At 40.9% G+C, this 15,024-nt stretch overlaps 1 protein-coding gene across 4 annotated transcripts in view; it reads left to right on the top strand.

Annotated features, from left to right (window-relative positions):
• syne1a (spectrin repeat containing, nuclear envelope 1a) overlaps window positions 1-15,024 on the top strand; it is a 252,167-nt gene that overhangs the window by 46,663 nt on the left and 190,480 nt on the right. For all 4 annotated transcript variants that reach the window (XM_063002393.1, XM_063002390.1, XM_063002389.1 and 1 more), the window contains 9 exons: window positions 3,869-4,065; window positions 4,435-4,599; window positions 5,578-5,727; window positions 10,481-10,624; window positions 10,800-10,949; window positions 11,615-11,773; window positions 11,920-12,084; window positions 12,363-12,497; window positions 13,828-13,986. In XM_063002393.1, coding sequence (XP_062858463.1) covers window positions 3,869-4,065; window positions 4,435-4,599; window positions 5,578-5,727; window positions 10,481-10,624; window positions 10,800-10,949; window positions 11,615-11,773; window positions 11,920-12,084; window positions 12,363-12,497; window positions 13,828-13,986 — 1,424 coding nt within the window. The remainder of the gene's footprint in view (window positions 1-3,868; window positions 4,066-4,434; window positions 4,600-5,577; window positions 5,728-10,480; window positions 10,625-10,799; window positions 10,950-11,614; window positions 11,774-11,919; window positions 12,085-12,362; window positions 12,498-13,827; window positions 13,987-15,024) is intronic.

The following is a 15,024-nucleotide window of genomic DNA, read 5'->3' as shown; positions in this document are numbered from 1 at the left end:
TGAAAATAACACAAATATAATATAAAAACACTAAAATAAAAAGCTGATTCTCACCATTTCTCAGAAGCTCGAGCTGTAACACAAGTTTAAAAGTGAAACAGTGAGGAAAATCCAGATAAACACAGATAGAAAGATGTGGAGCTTTCAGACTGGATCTGATGGTTATTCCACACTAATGCAGATTCAGCTCAGATTCACACGCTGATGACGTTTCACCACGCTGCTCAAGCCGAGCTCTGAACAAAGCAGCAGTCGCACACACGTTGAGTTTAAGGGTACAAATTTCTCGACAAAGGGTCTTAAGTTTCAAAGATTTTGAGTTTAGGGGACGTTGAGTTACAAGGTACTACTGTACGTTGTTTTTCATAAAAAATAACAATAGAATGTGATGCCCTGATGTTCTTGAATTTAAACTTGATAAAAACACTGAAAATGTTTTCTTTGTACGTTTATCAGTGAAATAAAATTCAAGGATTACTCACATTTATTGCATTTAGGTTTTATTCTAAAGCGGTTTGTATTTCAGAACACGAACGCTTTGCAGTGTCTTAATTTCGAGCCGTGAGATTAAAAACCCATTCTGTTCATCTAAGGCTGAATGAGATCATGTAGAAGTGCTGCGAAGCCACGAGCGATTCCAGGATGAGGAAACTCGCCATCTAAAATGCAAACCCAGAGTCCTTATTTCACAGCTCACTAGACGCCATATCAAGCAGCAGCGTTTTACTCTGCTGGAAACATCGGCACCGTCAGCACTAAAAGTTTAGCCGCGTATCATGTGACTGCGGCCTGAAGGAAAGTTAGTTAGCACGTAGGAATGAGCGATTATAAAACCAGGAAACAATAGAAATTGAACTTTATAGCAGGTCGCCAATCCATCAAAGTGCTTCATCCATTCTCTTCTGTGTAGAAACCCGGCTGGCTGATAGCACTGCTAAGATTAAAACCATTATTTATAAAAATATAAAAACTAGCCATTATTTAATTAGAGTAGGATTGCTCCTGTTTCTTTTTCTTACAGTACAGTATCTGCCCATATATCAGTAATGATTTTCCACATATGTTACCTGTAAGGATATATGTATATATAAGTTTATAACAAATATGAAATGCCCATATCTATAGGATTAATTTTATATGGTATTATATGTTGTATCTATTTACACCAATCAGCCATAACATTAAAACCACCTCTTTGTTTCTACACTCACTGTCCATGTTATCAGCTCCACTTACCATATAGAAGCACTTTGTAGTTCTACAATTACTGACTGTAGTCCATCTGTTTCTCTACATGCTTTGTTAGCTCCTTTCATCCTGTTCTTCAATGGTCAGGACCCCCACAGAGCAGGTATTATTTAGGTGGTGGATGATTCTCAGCACTGCAGTGACACTGACATGGTGGTGGTGTGTTAGTGTGTGTTGTGCTGGTATGAGTGGATCACTGTCACTGCTGGACTGAGAATCGTCCACCAACCAAAAATATCCACCCGACAGCGCCCCGTGGGCAGCGTCCTGTGACCACTGATGAAGGTCTAGAAGACGACCGACTCAAACAGCAGCCATAGATGAGCGATCGTCTCTGACTTTACATCTACAAGGTGGACCGACTAGGTAGGAGTGTCTAATAGAGTGGACAGTGAGTGGACACGGTGTTTAAAAAATCCAGCAGCGCTGCTGTGTCTGATCCACTCATACCAGCACAACACACACTAACACACCACCACCATGTCAGTGTCACTGCAGTGCTGAGAATCATCCACCACCTAAATAATACCTGCTCTGTGGTGGTCCTGTGGGACTACAGTCAGTAATTGTAGTACTACAAAGTGCTTCTATATGGTAAGTGGAGCTGATAAAATGGACTGAGTGTAGAAACAAGGAGGTGGTTTTAATGTTATGGCTGATCAGTGTATATTAAACATATCTATGTGTTCACTGGTCTTTTTATTCCCATTAACCACATCAGACTTATTGGCTGTCATGTAACTCTGATCCACATTATCAGAGTGACACGTTGATGATAAAACTGCTTTTAATAAGTGTTAGTAATGCAGAGATCGGATCAGTACGATAGATCAACGCTCAGTCGTTTTATTTTGGCTCGATTTCTTCTCCGTCCCCCATTTCTCTGTGCCGAGGGTGGAATCGTAGCTGCCATCTCACCTCGTTCCACTCGAACCGAGTTCAGTCCTTATGGGGCTGGATAGTCAATCAGCGAGTGCCTGGAGCATCTCCCCCACTCTTGTTTCTCACTTACACACTCCTCCTCTCTCACTCCTCGCCTCTATCTCCTCCAGGCTGATGGTAAATGAGCTTTTCCCAAGCACCGGATTCAGGAGGGAGTTCCACTCCATTAGTGGAGATATTCTAATGGCTTCTTCTCCAGCCTGCAGACGTGCTAACATGTTGCGTTTACCCTGGTGGTGGCTGAGAGATCCGCGGTGCAGACACTTTTTTTTAATCACGGTTGATTCATGTTTTAATAAGACGCCTTACAAGCCGGTGACTTTGTTACGTCCTGCATTACATCAAACAAATTTTGGTTTTTGTTTCTGTATGGTTATTAGAACAGACGTATTTGGCGTTAGGTGTTTTTGTTTTGACTTCTAGTGTGTGTGTGTGTGTGTGTGTGTGGCCTATGATGGACTGGTGATACCTTTCCTGCCTTTCCAATTAATCAGTAATACAAGGGAGGAAGGAAGTGCCCTTGTTAACAGGAAGCATGTTCAGTTAGGTTATGTATGTATAAGGAAGGACGGGAAGAATGAAGGAAAGAAGGAAGGGAGAAAGGAAGGGAGGAAGAAAAAAGAAAAGAAAGTAAGGAGGAAGGGATATAAAGAAGGGAGGAAGAAAATAAGAAAGATAGAAAGAAAGGAAAGAAGGAAAGGAAGAAAGAACAAAGAAAGAAAAGGAGGAAGGTAAGAAGGAAGGAAAGAAAGAAGGAAGGAAAGAAGGAACAAAGAAAGAAAAGGAGGAAGGTAAGAAGGAAGGAAAGAAAGAAGGAACAAAGAAAGGAAAGAAGATAGGAAACAAAGAAGGAATGAAGGAAGGAAAGAAAGAACAAAAAAGGAAAGGAGGAAGGTAAGAAGGAAAGTAGGAAAGAAGGAAGGAAGAAAGGAAGGTAGGAAAGAAAGAACAATAAAGGTAAGAAGGAAGGTAAGAACGAAGAAAGGAAAGAAGAAAGGAAGGAAAAACAGGAAGCATGTTTGATTAGGTTACATATGTATTAGTAAGGAAGGTTATGTATACAAGTGTGTGATGATGTAAGGATAACTTACACATCACCAAGTCTTGTGTGATGAATGAGGAAAGGGACTAAACCAGTTAATGTTGTAAATAGTATAAATAAATAAATACTTACCTGTCGTGGTGGGATGGTCCGGGTATCGGTGATGATCTGTGACGTTGCCGGGTAGAAGGTGCCTGAAGAGAGAGAAAGCATAGAGTAAATTGTAAATTAAGCTAGCTGAATTATTTATTCAAGTATGAATTGTATGTGTTTAGAATGTTCCCTCCAGTTTCTTCTGTAGCTGGATTGGCTGCCAGGTCCTAGAGGGGAGGGACTTTTTTGTTAAAACAGGAGGAAGTAAGGGGGGATGGAAGAAAGAATGGCGTGAGGCCTAAGGTGAATAACCTGAGTAACTGCCTGGAGTTACTATGTCAACCAGCTGTGGTTCTTTTTCTTTTAAACTGAAAACGCGTTTGTAAATATCCCTGGTGTGTGAACAAATAAAGTGAAGGTGTTGGAACTGGGACTCTTGAGCTTTTGTCCTCCTTGGGTCTCCTATGCTTGGCTCAACCTACTGCACTTTATGTCACAAAGTGTCTAAAGCTAGTGTGTGTGTGTGTGTGTGTGTGTGTGCAGTTGAGCAGCGAGTGAGATGCTTTCTGCGGGACGTGGCCGATCAGTGGAGGAGTCTGTCGGTGGAGGTGCGCAGTGTTCGATCCATGCTGGAGGAGGTGCAGGGGAACTGGCACAAACACAGCAGCTGTGTGGCTTCTCTGCAGGTCTGGCTCGAGGACGCTGAGAGAGCTCTTCGACAACCTGAGAACACCAAACGAGTGAGACACACACACACTGCATACTTACGCACACACTGAGCACACTTACACACTCAGTCTTTTCAAGCTTTAGCTAAGGCCCTCTTAGTGTTGTTGATCATCACATTTTGGAATTTGCTACCCTTATTTATCAGCAACTTGTACATCTCTCTGCACTTTCAAAGCTCAGCTAAAAACCAACCTCTTCTCTACATACTTCTGCTCATGAAATGCTTTTGTTTTGTGAAGCAACCTTAAGTTTGTGAAAGGTGCTACATAGTTCAAAGTATTAGTATTATTTATCAAGAAATGTTTAATTAGTTCTAGAACAAATATATAGTATCTTCTCTGTCTGTTTCGATCTGGTGTAACTTCTGACCCCGTCTGCAGGAGTTCTTCAGAACCCTCCCACACTGGATGGAGAGACACGCCGCCATGAACGCGGCGGGAAATTTCCTCATAGAGACCTGCGAGGAAACGGTGGCTCGTGATCTGAAGCATCAGCTGCTGCTTCTCAACGGGAGATGGAGAGACGTTTTCAGCAGAGCCAAACATGTAAGTATGAAGTATCTTAATTACAAATCTTATGGGTTTACACCGATCAAGCATAACATTATGACCACCTTCCTAACTGACTGGTCTGCGACTATGCAGCCCCATACGCAGCAAACTGTGCTGCTCTGTGTATTCTGACACCTTTCTATCAGAACCAGCATGAACTTCTTCAGCAATCTGGGCCGGTTTACCACTGTTCCTTCCTTGGACCGCTTTTGATAGATACTGACCACTGCAGACCTAGTCTGACCTAGTCGTCTAGCCATCACAGTTTGACCCTCGTCAAACTCGCTCAGATCCTCACGCTCGCCCATTTTTCCTGCTTCTAACATCAACTCTGAGGATAAAATGTTCATTAGCTGCATAATATATCCCCCCCACTAACAGGTGCCGTGATGAAGAGATGATCAGTGTTATTCACTTTACCTCTCAGTGCTCATAATAGTCGGTGTATCACTTCTGTTTACACACAATATACAGACACCCCTTTATATTATTACATTTATGTGTTTCAGCACAATACATGCTAACAGGTGTAATAAATCACTTATATAAAGGAAATTATATGCTTTCAACTTTGCATCAACAGTTTATGGAAGGTCCTTTGCTGTTCCTGAATGAGTAAGCTCTATAAAGCTTGATTCATAAAACTCCAGTGTCCTGCACAGAGCCCTCTGGAATGAACTGGAACACCAACTGGGGCTTTCTTGACTATAATCAGTGCCCAACCATAGAAATGCTTATTTGCCTAAATGGCCACAAATTCCCACAGACATACTTCAAAGTCTTGTGAGAAGCCTTCTCAAAAGATCACATAGAGGTCACTTTATTTTAATACCAATTGTTTTTTAAACGGGATTTCCGACAAGCTCATGGTCAGGTGTCCGAATACTTGTGGCCATTCAGTGTGGAATGTTTTACTGAGGTTAAATCCCTTTTGTAAGGTAAAATGAAGCTAAGAGCTTTTTGTTTCCACAGTATGCGCGTGTCCCCGAGACCCAGAGCGAGCGAGAGCAGCAGGAGATCATCACGGCTCTCAGAGGCTTCATAGACGCATCCATGAGCAAACTCTCCTCACCTGTTCAGGTGTTGCTGCCTGATGTCAGAAAGTTTGTGCGGGATGTCGAGGTAGATCCAATCACGAATTTCAAGCCTTAAATAATGAATTTAAAATAATTTATTTAGAAGGATTTCTAAAAGGAATTTTTACTTAGTATTAATAGCCTGACCGGGAGTGTTATGTCTGTATAAAGTTCACTTTTTTTTATTTATTTTTTATTTGCACGTAAAGTTAGGTTTACAAGTACAGTTACTGTATCTTTAGACATACAGGCTAATCATTACCAATATACATGACACAGCAAAACAAACAAAACCAAACTACTAAGTAATCGAATGGATGAAAAAGATTAGCAGTTTAAGACAATTCAAGATAGGACATCAACAGTTGCCATATCTGCCAGAATCTGTGTGTTTTCTGATGCAGGTTATATGTCAGTTGCTCCAGTGGAAGCACTGTTGTAGCCTGGTTTAGCCAGAAACTAACAGATGGAACTTGAGTTGACCATAAGAGTAAAATACATTTCTTAGCAAGAGATACTAAAATGAAAAATAAATGTCTTGTTTTACAGTCAAGCACAGAGTCTGTATCATAGTTCGACAGAAAAAGAGCAGGACAAAAGGTCAATTGGACCTTCAATATTTTCTCAAGTTCACGGTGCACCCCCTTCCAAAAAGATGTCCCCTTTTCTTGTTTACGTTTGAAGCAGAGACCAGAATAGTCAGGGGAGATCTTTTGGAGGCGAATTGGAGTGAGGTACATCTTATTAATAAATTTATAGTTAATTTCATGGGTTAATAGTGAGCCTAATTTAGGATATAGGTCCCGCCATATGGTGTTCCAAGTATCATCGTTTATATCTATTTCAAGGTTCCTTTCCCACAAACTCTTTAAGTGAGGTAGTGAAGAGATACAGGCATTAGACAATGAGTTATATATACACGAGAGAAATTCCTTTATCTCAGTCAGTTCTATTCTAAATTTATCCCTCCCCTGTAAAAGTTTGATAAAATGGCGAATTTGCAAATACCTAAAAAATTCAAGTTTAGAAAACCCAAATTCTTCCTGAATCTGTGAGAAAGACTTCAGAACATCATCTGAAAACAATTGGGATATTTGTAAAATGCCTGCAGAACTCCACCTGGGGAGTCCTGTATTTGACAGTTGGTAGGGTATGTCAGGGTTATAAGCAATTGGAGATTTTAGTGATAAATACGGGGGGATCTTAAGGTATGACTTAGAATCTTTCCATGCTAAAAGTGTGTTAAATACTACAAAATTCTCAGAGAGGTGGCTCAATTTATGGAAACTATGTATAAATGGCAGTAGTTTGATTGGTAAGGGTGAACAAATTGTAGACTCTATATTTAGCCATGAAGATTCCCTGCTCTCGCTACCCCAAGTAACCATATTTTTAATCTGCGCGGACCAGTAATACAATCGAAAATTAGGTACACCAGCACCACCTCTATCCCTAGGTTTCATTAGAGTTACAAATTTGATCCTGGGCCTTTTATGATTCCAAATAAACCTAGAAAATACCTTATTGAGGTTTGCAAAAAAAAGAAGCATCCAAGTAGCAAGGTATGGACTGGAATAAGTAGAGAAATCGTGGAAAGATATTCATTCTTAATACATTTATCTGGCCAAAAAATGAAATTGGAAGAGAGCACCAAGTATTTAGCTCAGTCTTAATTGTGTTTATGAGAGGTGTGTAATTTTTGCTATAAAGATCCTTTAATAATGGACTGACAAATATTCCGAGATATTTAAAACCACTTTGTGTTAATGGAAAGGGACAATAAGAGGAATTACTTGTGTCAATATTTAGGGGCATTGCTGAGGATTTGGAGATATTTATTTTATATCCGCAGACATTACCATATTGTGTGAGGCATTCCAGTAGTGCAGAGATTGATTGGGTTGGCTTGGACATACAGTACCAGTCAAAAGTTTGGACACACTTCTGTTCATTCCTGTGGTTTTTCTTGATTTTTTTTTAATTTTCAACATTGTAGATTAATAATGAAGACATACAAACTATGAAGGAACACATATGGAATTATGTAGTAAACAAAAAAATGTTAAACAAACCAGAATACGTTTTATATTTTATATTCTTTAAAGAAGCCATATTTTGCTTTGATGACAGCTTTGCACACTTTTTGGCATTTTCTCAATCAGCTGCATGAGGTGCAACCTGGAACGGTTTTCAATTAACGTTTGTGCCTCGTCTAGAGTTAATTTCTGGAATTTCTTGCTTTTTTAATGTGTTTGAGAGCATCAGTTGTGCTGTGCAGAGGTAAAATATAAAACATATTCTGGTTTGTTTAACACTTTTTTGTTCACTACATGATTCCATACGTGTTCCTTCATAGTTTGGACGTCTTCAGTATTAATCTACAATGTAGAAAAACCACTGAAGAGAAGGTGTGTCCAAACTTTTGACTGGTACTGTATATATCAGAACATCATCGGCATAAAGAGATATTTTATGCTCTTCTTTTCCCACCACAATTCCTGAGAGGTCTTTATTCATCCTAATCATCTGGGCCAGAGGTTCTGTTACCAGAGTAAAGAGTAGAGCTGAAAGTGGGCATCCTTGCCTTGTTCCCTTCTCGATTTTAAAGGGCTTTGACAATGCGCCATTAGTAGTTATTGCTGCAATTGGATCTGTGTATAGATGTCTGACAAGTTTAATAAAGTTATCCCTTAAATTATACCTTCTAAGGACAGTAAATAAGAAGGGCCATTCAACTCTATCAAATGCCTTTTCAGCATCTAGTGAAACTATAAGTGAAGTATTTTTATATCTTTGCACATGATCAATTATATTCAGCAATCTACGTATATTATCAGATCCGTATCTCTTTTTAACAAATCCACACTGATCAGGGTTGATGATTTGGGGTAAAACATTTTCTAATCTTCTAGCTAGTACTTTAGCAAATATCTTACAGTCTACATTAAGCAGACTTATAGGTCTATAAGATGAATATAAGTCTTGTGGATCTTTATCCTTTTCTTGATGCAACAAATGCTGGAGAGCAGGAAGCAAGATAGGCTGGAGTTCTGGCCAAATTTTTTTATAAAATTCAATTGGATAGCCATCTGGTCTAGGTGCTTTATTGCTGGATACTGGATTGCCTCCCAGACCTCTTCGGAGGTAATAAAGGTGTTAAGTGCATCCTTATAAAGTTCACTTTCCTAAATATATCACTATCCTAAATATATCATTTATTGTTGGCCGGCACTCGAGTGGCGCAGCGGTCTATTACACGAGCCCATCACTCCTGAGATCTGAGTTTGATCTGACAGCGTCTACACAGACATGATTGCCCATGTCTGAACCCTGTATTGGATTGGCTGAGTGAAACCCCCCATGACCCTCATGCAGTTAATCAAAATGAAATGAAAGAAAAATAGTGTGAACAAGAGGTGTGACTTCATGGACTACATGGACTCCATCATTAGGAGGTGTTTCCACATACTTTTAGCCATTTATGATGCTGGCTCCCTGAGTTTTTTTCCTGGGAACTCGGCTAGTGTCGTGGCTCTTTTTAGGGCATGTATGAGCGAGCAGCTTCAGACGCCCTTTTTGTAGTGAGCTGCCGTCCCTGGTTTGTACTGGGTTTCCTATCTTTACGATTTTCCTAAGAACTTGGTTGTCACAGGCGCTCCAGCCGCTTGACATATTGTGGCAACCAGTTCTCATTTCTTTTGTATCCATGTTCCCTGTTCTGTTCTCTGGGCTGCGGATGTTTCTGCCTTTTATTCGTAACGTTGTTTGTTCCCAACTCTGTTATTTTCCCATTATCTTTTTTTTGTGGCTTTTTAGCTACAGTTTTGTGGGTTTTTTTGTGGGTTTTTTTTCATTCTTGCAGATTTGGGGCTACACCTGGCACCTCAGTGGTGAGGCGCAATTTAACCTGGTACACTGTACACTGAGGTGCACACGAACAAACAACACGCTGTGATGAACACAAACAAACAGGATGTGAAAAAGTAGTCGCCTCTTTTTTTATTGTTCTTGTTATTGCGTATTTGTTACAGTTAATAAGTTCAGATCACTAAACTAAACAAAATATTAAACAAACTGAACTTGTAAAGCAATGTCCCCTTGGTTCCCCAATTAACAAATTAGCCAAATGTATGTGGTAAAGCTAATTAATCTAATTAAACCGTCAGCTGTATGATATTGCACATGAATTATAAGATTACAGACGCTCCTTTAGTTACGATATTTTAAGGTTACGATGATGAGTGATCAGTACGGTTTGCATCGTTGTGGTTATAGCGAGCCGTATATAGATGAAACGTATCAAGTGAAGTTCTTAATCGCATTTAGAATGTTAAATTCCTGCTGAAAGATTCGGTGTATCTTGCGTTCAGTAGCTTCAACAGCCTGAGCGAACCTGTTCCCCAAATACAAAGACAGTCATTGGTGAGTACAGTACCAACACTTATTAATAATTATTGTAAACTGTTATTATTATCATGAACCTTCCCCAAAATTTACTGAGCAATATTAAATGTTCAATGTTAAAATATTGGGAGATTTGACAAATTACTGATCACCATTCCGAGACATTAGGCCGGGCTTAGGTTAAGCTACCGTAGTATTGTTTACGATTTGACACGGAACCTATCGTAAGTGGAGAAGCGCCTGTATAAGCTGGAGTTATAACACACACATGAACACTTCCTGCTGTACGACTTTGCTTTTCCTTGATAAGCTCACCCATCAGCAGTAGTAAGTCTTGATAATAAAAGGACACCAAGTTTGAGACACCAAGGAATGACACATGTTTGTTTGTACAGGATATCAGACACATGCTCTCAGCGATGGAGGCCCAGTATAAAATGGCAGCACGTACCGCCCAGCTTTGGGCCAGAGACTCAGCCAGTGGAAATGGAAAACACGCCCTGTCTGCTATGGCGTCCATCAAAGAGCAGCTGTACAAGGTGCTTCATACGTCAATACGTCCATTCAGAAAGATTTTATCATGTATCTTATGTCAGTAATAAAATGTTAATGTATTTTCAAGAGTATTAAAAATAATAAACAATTCTCAAAGCTAATTTGACATGTTCTGGCTTCAGGTAGCTGTATGATCTGTGTGGCTCGGTTGTGTTTTAGATAAAGGACAGATGTCCACTGGTTCTGAGAGAGTGTCATACTGTACTTCCTCTACTGGAGGAGCTGGAGAGACAAATCACCGACTTTTATCAAACGGCGGATCACGCAGGTCACATCATCACACAGCAGCACGACCAGCATAAAAACCAGGTACGACACAAAAGCCTTTTCATTTGTTTAATACGTTTTAAAGCTGCGTAAAAAGAAAGAAAGAAAAAAATAGTAAAGAACGGTTTAGTGTAGTAAAATATACTGTATGTTTGTAATATGTTACAAACCCAGTTCCAAAAATGATGGGACAGTAGGTAAAATGCAAATCAGAAAGCACTGATGTGTGAATTGTCTTTTAGAAGAAGAAGACAGATTGCTAGAGAAGTTAGAATGACCTGCCTGCTGTCCAGACCTGTATACCATTGAAACCTGTGATGCATTATGCGCTAATGCATACTATTACAATTGGTGTCATTTGTTCCCAAGTAATAACAGAACACTGGTGATAACACAGTGGTAAACATGCATCTGTCCCAACTTTATTTGGTTTTGTGCTTCACAGTTATTCTCACAAAATATTTACCACCTCATTCGGTTTAATACTGAACACTTCAGCCATTCAGTGTCTTATTTATGTGGGGTGGCTCGGTGGGTAGCACTGTCGCCTCACGGCAAGAAGGTCCTGGGTTCGATCCCCAGGCGGGGCCGTCCGGGTCCTTTCTGTGAGGAGTTTGCATGTTCCCCGCGAGCCTAATTGGATAAGCGGTTTAGACAGTGAGTGAGTGAGGAGGATGTTCATGTGTCTGTGTGTGCGTTTTGTACAGGAGCTCTTATCCCAGCAGCAGAACTGTAAGCGGAGTGTGTGTGCAGTGGAGCGCAGTTACCTGGCCCTGCAGAGGGCGCTGTGCTGCACCAAAACCCTCTACAATTTCGATGCGTCTCTTCTGCAAAACAGGGTCACTGAGCTGCAGACCACTGCCCAGGTCAGCGTGCAGCATTTCCATCTGTTTTGTTAAAATTCGCTGGCTGGTTTGGCCTTTTTTTTTTTGCTCTTGCCTGGTCCGTTTGGTTAATGAGAAACAACCAAACCAAGAGGACGATATTAAAACGGCACCTACGCTCTCGGCAGGCCCTGATGCAGGAGGCACTCGAGTGGAGGAGGGTAGCGGAGGCCAACGGTAACCTGACACGCCGGTTCGAGGAGTCGCGTGCCGAGCTGGAGAAGACGCTGAGGGTGGGTCAGGCGTGTCTGAAGGAGAGAGGAGACCCAGCCGAACTCTTCAGCAAACACAGCGTACGTCCTGCCATCCTCGGTGACCCGCTTTGCTCGGGCTGCACAGTGATTTATGATTCATTCATGGAATTTATTCTGATGTTTGCTTCATAAAGTGCTGTGTGTGTGTGTGTGTGTGTGTGTGTGACCTTTTGGAAATGATAGATTAATAATAATATACTCCAGTTTTTGCAGGAATTTTCAATATGCCATTTTCTCCATGACCTGTTGGAGAATATAGACGTGCAATATAGACATATGATTTTACTTACTGATTTTAAGAGTGGTTTTCTGATTAGGACTTTTTTGGACGTCTGGACCAGCGTGTTTTAAATGCATACCTGAAAGCATGTGACGACCTCACTGATATTTTGCCCGAGGAGGAACAACAGGACCTACAGGAGTCAGTCAGGAGCCTGCACAAACAGTGGAAGGTCAGCGCTTCTATCATTCTCCAATAAATATTATATCTATAGACTATCTATTCATCTATAGACTATTTTATCGATTAGTCGATTAATCTAAACGATTAATTGTCCTCCAAAACATTTAATTCAGAATCTCATTAACGCTTCTTTTATTTGAACACTAAACTGCACGGCATAATAATCTAACACAGAACTAAATGTAAACAGGGTTTATGTCCATATTATCACGTTCTAAAGCGCTCCATATTAAACAGAGTGCAGCTCGTGTTCATGCTGTTCCGTACACACAGCAACGTGCTTCAACTTATAGCAGAGATAAAATAGTTAGATGTAGCCACGTCTCATTAAGTCCGACGTACAGTAACGACAGAATGAGCCCAGATCCTAACCTCCACATTCACTCAACACTTACTGCACATTCTAAACCATGTAAACACGGTGGTGAGTGTTTGAGCGCCGCAGCAACCGCAAAGTGCGCGGCGGTCTAACTGAACTCGCTAAGAAATACGCTATTCCAAGATCTCCACGATTAAGAAGCGTAATGAAACAATATAGACGTGCAGCACGGCGCCGGCGCTTCTGTGGTACCATCAGAGCTTTACACAGTGAACAAACCAGCTTTTAGTTCTGTACCAGTTTTTAGTATCACCAAACGTTTGATGATTTGGGTCTATGAAAGCTCTTCAATCGGCCTCTGACTGCTGCAGGCTGCATTTTTTAAGACGTCGCTTAATGCCAGCAAGCAGTGACCAGACCAAATACGACTGAGGTCCTGCACACAGCGAGTAGTGCTGAGGGAATCACATGAACGCTTATATGAACGGAGACGTTGTAGAAATTAAAAAGGATCATTTATAAACATAGTTTTAAAAACGATGCATCAACTTAAAATATTGACGACGACGTGGTGGTGTAGTTACGTTTTAGTGGTGTAACAGGGTGACCACTGGGACGACAGGTATCTGCAAGGTTGTAAGAGTCATGCTGGAACAGGAAATGGCCCTCCCTAAGCTGTTGGTGCAGAGTTGGAAGCATATACTTTCCTTTATGTAATTGATTTATTACAACTGTTTGCAATGGTTGTGGCATAAACACATGAATTCAGTAATTAGAAGGGGCGTCCCAATACTTTCGTCCATATAGGGTCTGTCTGAAAACCTAGTGAGCTGCCTTGCTGCCTAATGCCTACCTGATCAGCTGCCTCAGTAGAGAGGATTGTAATAAGACATTGAACTCATTAGGCAGATTATTTAGACGCTCTACTTAGAGATTGTCTTTGATTGTGTTTTACTTTTATTTTTTTATTTTTTAATCGTGCACATTTGTGCGTCACCAGGACATTCAGGCCGAAGCCCCGTCTCACTTGCTGAGGCTGAGAGTGGAGGCAGAGCATCACATGCTGATGACGTTACTGCAGGAGTGCAGATCAGAGCTGCAGAGAGAAGAGAAGATGCTTCCTACAGGCGGCAGCGAGAGAGTCATCCGAGAACACAGGGTAGGAATAAAACAAGGCTAACGACACAGTTAACTCTTTAAAGCCTAAACCACCAAAACATTGCCCAAGAAGTTTGCATATATGAGGTTTTTATAATATAGGATCAACATTGGATTTATCATGGTCAGTCATAACACTAAAACCACCTCCTTGTTTCTACACACATTGTCTATTTTATCAGCTCCACTTACCATATAGAAGCACTTTGTAGTTCTACAATTACTGACTGTAGTCTATCTGTTTCTCTACATGCTTTGTTAGCCCCCTTTCATGCTGTTCTTCAATGGTCAGGACCCCCACAGGACCACCACAGAGCAGGTATTATTTAGGTGGTGGATGATTCTCAGCACTGCACTGACACTGACATGGGATCAGAGATCTGAGTGGATCAGACACAGCAGCGCTGCTGGAGTTTTTAAACACCTCACTGTCACTGCTGGACGGAGAATAGTCCACCAACCAAAAATATCCAGCCAACAGCGCCCCGTGGGCAGCGTCCTGTGACCACCGATGAAGGTCTAGAAGACGACCGACTCAAACAGCAGCAATAGATGAGCGATCGTCTCTGACTTTACATCTACAAGGTGGACCGACTAGGTAGGAGTGTCTAATAGAGTGGACGGTGAGTGGACACGGTATTTAAAAACTCCAGCAGCGCTGCTGTGTCTGATCCACTCATACCAGCACAACACACACTAACACATCACCACCATGTCAGTGTCACTGCAGTGCTGAGAATGATCCACCACCTAAATAATACCTGCTCTGTGGTGGTCCTGTGGGGGTCCTGACCATTGAAGAACAGCATGAAAGGGGGTAACAAAGTATGCAGAGAAACAGATGGACTACAGTCAGTAATTGTAGAACTACAAAGTGCTTCTATATGGTAAGTGGAGCTGATAAAATAGACAATTGTTATAGACAATAAAATTTAATGTTAAGCCTAATCGGTGTATATATACATATATATAATATTTGCCATTAATAAAATTTTTATAATGAATAAAATGCATAAAACGTCAATTTACTGATATTTGC

Source organism: Trichomycterus rosablanca, chromosome 9, assembly GCF_030014385.1.
Source record: "Trichomycterus rosablanca isolate fTriRos1 chromosome 9, fTriRos1.hap1, whole genome shotgun sequence".
NCBI lineage: Eukaryota > Metazoa > Chordata > Actinopteri > Siluriformes > Trichomycteridae > Trichomycterus > Trichomycterus rosablanca.
Note: the sequence above shows the minus strand (reverse complement) of the source record. Positions and strands in the feature narration are given on the sequence as shown.